This window comes from Garra rufa, chromosome 9, assembly GCF_049309525.1.
Source record: "Garra rufa chromosome 9, GarRuf1.0, whole genome shotgun sequence".
NCBI lineage: Eukaryota > Metazoa > Chordata > Actinopteri > Cypriniformes > Cyprinidae > Garra > Garra rufa.
Window position 1 is genome coordinate 4,407,298 of NC_133369.1, and position 8,719 is coordinate 4,416,016.

Genomic DNA, 8,719 nt, shown 5'->3' on the forward strand with positions numbered 1-8,719 from the left:
AGCACTTTATTGTGTATTTCTGTACACAATGTAATGTTAAAAGATACTAATTCACCTTTAAACAATATATGAATACTTTTTTTAGCTTAATATTAATTAACATTAATAAATGCTGTTTAATTATTGTTCATGTTAACTAATATAGTTAATGTTAACAAATGAAACTGGATGGCAAAATTGTATATATTGTGTGTATGTGTCTGTGTGTTGATTTTAAAGTTTAACCCTTTCAATTCTGTAAACTTTAAATCCAAACTGGCTGAGGGTTACTGTGAATGCATGTGCCAACTGGGCACCGTTTTCCTAATTGATTCTTTGTTAGTTACATAGCGCTTAAAAGTGATGTCTTATAACAGGAGTCACCTGCAAAGCAATATCCACACACAAATTGAACAGATAGGTAACGATGACATTTAAGCAGAAGTGGTGGACGTAAAGCAAGCAATAATAACATTTTGTTATCATCATAAATTACATGTTATCATCATCATCAGAATATAGTGAAAATGTTCCCTATATTGTGAACGGCTTTGTGATATCTTGAAAGATGTTGATGTGGTGATTTGTTGGAGACACTCCATAGCGCCACCTTTTGACAAAAGTTGGAGGGTTAGTTGTAGCTACAGACATCAAACTTGGTCGGTATATTGGTCTCATCAAGCCGGACAACTTTCTAATTTACACCCATTAGCTACGACCAACAGGAAGTCGACTATTTTGATTTGAATGTGGATTTTTGGAAAAATATAGCTGCGAATGAATTCATATCACTCATAGCAGAATCAGACATCTCACACCAAACTTTGTCAACATGATGCCAAAATACTCAAGATGTTAAATTGTGAATGGTTTGGGATATCTTGAACGGTGTTGATGTGGTGATTTATGAAAGTAACAATAAAAAAGATGAAGAGATATTTTCATTTATCTTTAAATTGCATTATTCTAACTCATAAAAACTTTTTACATATAAAGAACAAGAAATTATTAGGATATACGTGTAGTTTCAAAATGTTATCATGCTCAGAGGCCCCAAAAACATTAAAAGTGTCATTTAAATTTGTCAAATTAAAGCTCTAATACCAGGGATGAACACTAGAGGTCCTCATAAGATAAAGAATCGTTTGACCTCTAATGCTATTTAGCTCATTCTCAGTGTATAAGAATGAAAATAATCCATAGAATCAGTTGATATAGACTGTACTGTCAGTGTACTTTTACATAATTATTTTGTATAGGTGCTTAAAGAGCATTAAAATCTTTTTTTATCTTTTAAGGGAAAATTATATGATTTAAATACACATATATACACTCTCACTGGTAGAACAAAAAATCTTATAAGTATGACACTATACTGCTCAGTTCACTTAATTAGAATGAGAAACAAATACAAAAAGGCCAAAAAAAAAGAACTAAGTTAATATGTATTTATTTTTAATATATTTGTTTATAATTATCTCACAGATGCTTATAGATTATTAAAATAATATTTAAAAATGCTTGTAGACCATAAAACATGGTAACTATTTAAAATAGGGTCTCTTTTGTTAACAATGGTTAATGAACTAACAAACACGAACAAACAACGAACAATATATTTGTACTCGATTTTCTTCAAACTTCATCAGAATAATGTAAAAGCCCTGATGCATCAAATGCTGTTGCCATGGCAAATAAAAAAAATAAAAAATACATTAAAATATTTGTTTCCTGTGATATTTAAGGCAGATAGCGTGCTTAGAATTTCATTTTCCATTTTCAATTTTCAATGATTTTTATTCAATTTTCAATGATTTTATTTTCAATGATATTTAAAGTGCAGCATCCTAACTCGAAGCTTTTTTCATACAAATAACTATTCATTCTGATCAAACACAGTTCATTTCATAATTATACAAAACTCCACGAATGAAAGAAAAAAAAAAACATATCTGATCTCACTCTGCTCTGCAGGAGGAGAGACAGTAAGGGTTAGTCCAAAGGGTTACTGTGTATGCATGTGCCAACTGGGCACCGTTTTCTTGATGCTATCGGGATGGCGACTGCACAGACGGCGAGGGCCCGGTCATCGCTGCTTGCAGCTTTAATTTAGATTTTTTTTTTGTTTTTGCAACCTCAGATTCTGGATTTTCAAATAAGTTGTATTTCGACCAAATAGTGTCCTATCCTAACATCAATGGAAAGCCTGTTTATTCAGCTTTCAGATGATGTATACATCTTAATTTTAAAAAATTACTCTTATCACTGGTTTTGTGTTCCAGGCCCACATTTTAGTATTATTTATGTAGTATTTTTTATTATTTTGAATTTGCGTTTATTTTTATGTGTTCAGTTTTCATTCATTTTAGTTTAGTGCTTTTGTCATTTTTATTTTTTTTCAATACATTAGCTCAGCTTTTCAGTTAATTTTTCTGTCAAAAGCTAAAGGTTTTTTTTTTTTTTAAATGTTTAATGGTTTTTTTTCTGTTTATTTCCCACACAGGTGGGTCGCAGCGGAAACATTCCTGCTGGTACGACAGTCGACACGGATATCACACACCCCTACGAGTTTGACTTTTACCTCTGCAGTCATGCTGGAATACAGGTACAGACAAACACATTTTCACGGCCTGAAATGTCACTTTCAAGCCACCCGCTGGTCTGGTGTTGTGTGTAAAATGGCTCCTTGTTTGCTTGACAAATGATTTTGCACGCAGATTAAGATTTAGCAGCGAGAATAACCATTATGTAATCCAGTACAGGCGTCCAGTCAGAGTATAAAAGGGTGAATGTCACATAATTATACTAAAAAAACTCGAAAGAAAAATTTCTGGACACATCATAAAAATAATTAAAGAAAAGAAAAAGTTAAAGTATATGGAAGCTAATTTCCACCACAAATTAAAATAAGATAATTGCAACTGACCATATCCACAGAGCGTTCTTTAGAACTTCTGCATAATGATAAACCAGCTCTTAAACTTCCGCTGAAGCTCATTTTATATGTGCTATATATAGGTGGACGCTCTTGAGACTCCTCTACTGCCTTGTTCTTATCAGAAACTGAGAAAAATAATAATTGCAACATCGTAAATAATGATAACGGCATGAACATTCAGTTTCATATTATTTAACAACATATCATTTAAATGCCGAGCCTGTAATCCCAGGAGAGTACCTGCATAGTTGAACATTTAAATGCTGACAGCTAAACACTATCATAACGTGTTTAGGCTAACGTTAGCTAGCTAGCGATACTTCTCTTCAAGGATATCTTAATCGTATTCATTTTTTTTCTTTCTTTCTTTTTTAGTGAGCACAATAAAACATATATAGACAGCAACATAATGACATAGGCTGAGAACAGTCACAGATATATACACACATATGCAAATGAGGGAAGAACAAAAAACAAGCTGTAAATGTATGGATGTGGTAGTTTAAATGGGTACAGAGATAAGTTAAATCCATATTTTCATGAGTTGTAATGGTAACCATTATTATTATCATGATTAATTATTGAATAGGGAGCAATACAATATACAATAATAGTGATATTATAATACAATGTTAAACAGCAAAAGGAGCAGTAGATGTTAACCTCAATATAATGAGACAGATCCAGGATCCAATAATGGCAATGACAGATGATATCCTACTTTTTAAGTGACAGAAAAAATAACTAAGTGGAACCCTAGTAGAAATATAATAATATAATGAAACCAGTTGTGGACACAGGGGTGGAAGCAGTGGGAGCATCAATGATTGTAATAGTAATAGTACAATAGTATGAAATAGAATTCTTGATAATCAGTAACTTGCCTTCATAGTCATTGAACACATTTTTAAAATCTTGTAATGTTTTAAAGCCTTTGTTATTTTTCAACTCTACAGCTGTGCAATAAAATTCACTTCAAAGATTCACTTCTCATTCATAAAGACTATGTGTCTTCCGTGTCTTTTCATGGAAAACAATGTCTTTTTAAGATGAAAATGACATGAAATTACCCATATGACCAGAAGATGGCAGCAGAGGATCAATCATTGGCTGCAGCTGCCATTTCAACTCTCTAGTTTTTTCAAGACGTCTTGCTTTTCGATTTATTATAAAATTACTATTATAATAAATTGTAGTACTTTTACCGCACTCAAGTATGTAGTATAGCAAGAGCAGAAAGTCATTAAAATAATTAAATAAATAAGCTCAGACACAAACAGCCTATAAGGGTGAATTATTTAAATACTTTAAATAGTTCACTACAAATTAAATAAGTTAAATATTAATGGTAAAATAATTAAATAATGCTATCTATATGAATTTGAAATATTTTATATAATCTTTTAAGCTTCATCTTGAACTGTAAAAGCTATTAAATAGCCAATATTTAACCAACCCAAACTTGTTACTGCTGTAGTTTTGTTACTCTGAATTTAGTCTGAATCATTTAATGCACAGCTGTTTTTTTGACATCAGCTTGTCAGATGTTTCGTCCGGTTATTACTGTCAATCATAGCAATGACTCGCGTGTATTTAGCCGATTTACTCGCATATATATATATATATATATATGTTTTTTTTTTTTCCTTCTTAAAATGGACCTTTGGTCCTCTTAGACTAGCAAAACTCAGAAAAAAAAGTCAGAATTTTAAGATGTAAATAGAATTGTGAGGGGAAAAAAGTCGCAATTATTTTTATTTTTTATTCTGTGGTGGAAACAGAGTTAATATTATCTCACAGTTTTCTTCTCAGAATTGCAGTCTGAATTGCAAGATTCTGCCTTTAGCGTGAATTTGACTCCTCTTTCTCTTTGTTTTCCTCTCCTCAGGGCACTAGCCGACCCTCCCACTACCATGTCCTGTGGGACGACAACTGCTTCACTGCTGATGAGTTCCAGCTGCTCACTTACCAGTTGTGCCACACGTACGTGCGCTGTACCCGCTCCGTCTCCATCCCCGCGCCAGCCTACTACGCCCACCTGGTGGCCTTCCGTGCGCGATACCACTTGGTGGACAAAGAACACGACAGGTGTGTGTGCACTGCTGTCTTACAATACCACTGTTACTGGTGATATAGCTTAAATTATGTATTCATTGTACAATATATGTGACCCTGGACCACAAAACCAGTCATAAGGTTAAATTTTACAAAACTGAGATATATACATCGTATGAAAGCTCAATAAATAAGCTTTCTATTGATGTATGGTTTGTTAGGATAGGACAATATTTAGCCGAGATACTTCTATTTGAAAATCTGGAATCTGAGGATGCAAAAAAATCAAAATACTGTGAAAATCACCTTTAAAGTTGTCCAAATTAAGTTCTTAACAATGCATATTACTAATCAAAAATTACATTTTGATATATTTATAGTAGGACTTTTACAAAAAATCTTCATGGAACATGATCTTTACTTAATTTCCTAATGATTTTTGACATAAAAGAAAAATCAATAATTTTGACCCATACAATGTATTTTTGGCTATTGCTACAAATATACCCCAGCGACTTAACACTGGTTTTGTGGTCCAGGGTCACATGTGACAGGGACCTCAAAAGTAGCACGGGTATATTTGTAGCAATAGCCAAAAATATGTTGTATGGGTCAAAATCATCGATGCCAAAAATCATTAGGATATGAATTAAAGATCATGTTCCATGAAGATATTTTATAAATTTCCTACTGTAAATATATCAAAACCTTATTATTGATTAGTAAAATATGCATTGCTAAGGTTTTAATTTGGACAACTTTAAATACGATTTTCTCTATTTAGATTTTTTTTTTGTACCCTCAGATTGCAGATTTTTAAATAGTTGTGTCTCGACCATATATTATCCTGTCCTTTCCTAACAAACCATTCATCAATGGAAAGCTTATTCAGCTTAAAATCTTTGACCCTTATGACTGGTTTTGTGGTCCAGGGTAAAGAATTTTCAATATATTTCTCAGTTCCTACTTTAGCTTTGGCTGTCCCACCAGCATTTCATAATTAATAGATTGGTTTTGCAGTCTAAACGAATGATTTTGTGATGGTAATTTCCTGAGTTTTTTTTTTAATAATTAGGATACCAAATTTTATCATATTATATATGATATTATATGTACAATATTTATAAATGACAGAAAAAAAATTACTAAATGCTGAAAGCTTGTACCAAATTCTACACACTTTTAAACCGTAAGATATAGTTATTTTAATTTGACTTCTTTTTAGTGAAGCAAATAACCAACTGAAGTACAAAGATACAACTGAAATAAAAATTAAATTATAATAAAAAAATATAAAAAAAATAATAAAAAAGGAGAATGAAATAAAGTTTCTCATTAGGTCTGTCTAATCTTCTAGTAAGAAACTGAATAATTAAATGTAAAATAAAACACTGCAGTCTTCACTGTTTGGGGAAAAAACAGACAAAAAAAAAATTGTATAAAATAAAATATGAAATGTTGTATTGGCATCTAGCTAAAAAAGAAAATGTATTTATTTTATTTTTATATTAATTTTTAGGTACCGATTATTTTACTTCAAGAAAAGAATATAGTTTTTTCTGTTTTTAATTTTAGTTACAGTTTTAGTTTGTTAATTGTAATAACCCTGGTTTAAAATTAAGCTGATTTTTTTCAGAGCAATACATTTTAGTTTTTTTTGTTTTCATCCTAAATTGCAGATTATGCAGGATTGTAACTTTAGTTGAAGTTTTAGTAACCATGTTGAGTTTTGTCATTTTTTTTCATTTGTTTTTAAATTAAGTATGTCTATATAGTTTGTATTCATTTTGTTTCAGTTTTTAGTTTGTCAAATGAAACTGAATAAACATGAGAAATGTTCCCTTGGTTACTAACTGAAAAAAAAAAAAAAAAAAAAAACTGTAATCTGAGGGTGCAAAATAAAATCTAAACACTTTAAAAATCAATGTCCAAATGAAGTTCTTATCAAAAAAATGTACAAAATTAAATGTACAAAATATTTTCATGGAACATAATCTTTACTTAATATCCTAATGATTTTTGGCATAAAAGAAAAATCAATAATTTTCACCCAAACAATGTATTTTTGGCTATTTCTACAAATATACAAGCGCTGCTTAAGGGTCACACACATTTATAACAACCTGGCTCGCTCTCTTCTCTTTCAGCGCTGAGGGAAGCCACGTCTCCGGACAGAGTAACGGCCGGGATCCCCAGGCGCTGGCCAAAGCTGTGCAGATTCACCACGACACCCTGAGGACCATGTACTTTGCCTAAGCCAGCTCACATCCATCCCACGTTCGACTAGTCACGCACACCAACCCGACAACCGCACACACCCGCCGTCACACCTCCCAAAAGCCTGCGTCCCGAAGGGTCGATCTCTGTGGCGACGGAAGCGCGGCCCGCCCCGACACTGTGCAGCAGGATGAGGAAGGCCTGCTTTAATTCCACAAGTGGACCTCGGCACTATTATGCAATATTAAACCAGCCGGCTGAGGCCGTTCTGTCACATCCCCTCCAAAACCCTCGACGACAACCAAAAGGGAAGCCCGTCTATGTCCCCGCTCCTCTTCCCTGCCGTCTGTAGACGTACCGTTTAATTACTTCCCCTGCCTGGCCTGTCACGCCTTGTACCTCAACGTTTTCTAACAGCACTTTGTCCCCCGTTTGTCCTTCCCCCAAAATGAGATTCGAATGGAAGCGGATGGAAAGACTGAGTCTGGAAGAGCGAAAGGAAAGAAAGTTTTGGGGAACGCCTGCGCACAGAGGCGCTCACACTAGCAATGTACTTTCCTCCCGTTCTCAATTATTTTTGTAGCCAATGGTGACTTAACTACGTGTTAAAGTGTCAGTCGTGAAGAACCAACTGTGCGTTAGCGTTTTAAAAACAGAAGCTTTTATTGTTAGAGAAGTGCCATTGCAGAGCGTAAAAAGTCCTTTATGACGAACCCCGCCGGGGGGCAGAAAGATGAGTTTTAGTTTAAGCAAATTTACGCTCTTTCGTGTACTACAACGCAAAGTGATCATGTTTTGATGCTTTTTCTTCCTTTTAACACCCAAATTCCCTCCAATATTTATTCGTCTCGATCAAACGCAGCCCCTCCCGCACTTTGTCTCGATTTAGTCCGTGTTGTGTGACAGATCATAGTTTAGTGCAATAATCCGTTAGCAGGATGAGAATACCTCCTGTGTGCGATCGGGGGAACAAAAAGGCATCCGAAAGCGGTTGGTTTTTAAGATGGAGGTGTGCATGTTTGGCACTTTTAGAGTTTGTTTTTGCTGAAAGTGCAGCAGCGTTACCTGACGATTGACCTTGGTGCGTTAACAAGTGCCTGCGAGAAATGCAAGACGTCGGGAGGTCGGAAACGGAGCAAACGCACCTCATTTAGTCCAACCCAAGGGCACAGTTGTGGCCACTCTCAACTGTACGGCCTTAATAAAATCTCACGGTTTCAACGTCTCGATTTTCACTGCCCTGCCTGTTCAAAGGATTTCGCTGCTGTTGTGCTTGTTCAAGTCCGACCGGCGGGTTCATGCTTCAGTTTGCCTAAGCACAAGGGACCGTTTGAGCATCTGATTTGTTCTCTTTCACTGGAGGGCCACCAGGGGTCAGTATGGTATTCTACTTGAAGGGTGCAGTGAGCGTCGGGTGCCTCACCGTCTCTCCGTGCGCCATCTGAAGCATGTCCCGCTGTTTAAAGGTGATAATCTGCACTAAATAATGCGTAATGCATGGTGCTATTAGGTGCGGCCCGTGGCGGCATC

General features: G+C 34.7%; 1 protein-coding gene across 1 annotated transcript in view; it reads left to right on the plus strand.

The window, feature by feature from the left end:
• Window positions 1-7,255, plus strand: part of LOC141342492 (protein argonaute-3-like) — a 9,727-nt gene extending 2,472 nt beyond the window's left edge. Inside the window, exons 3-5 of the mRNA XM_073846951.1 lie at window positions 2,483-2,584; window positions 4,806-5,005; window positions 7,120-7,255. Coding sequence (XP_073703052.1) covers window positions 2,483-2,584; window positions 4,806-5,005; window positions 7,120-7,228 — 411 coding nt within the window. The 3' untranslated portion in view covers window positions 7,229-7,255. The remainder of the gene's footprint in view (window positions 1-2,482; window positions 2,585-4,805; window positions 5,006-7,119) is intronic.
• The last annotated feature ends 1,464 nt before the right edge of the window (window positions 7,256-8,719 follow it).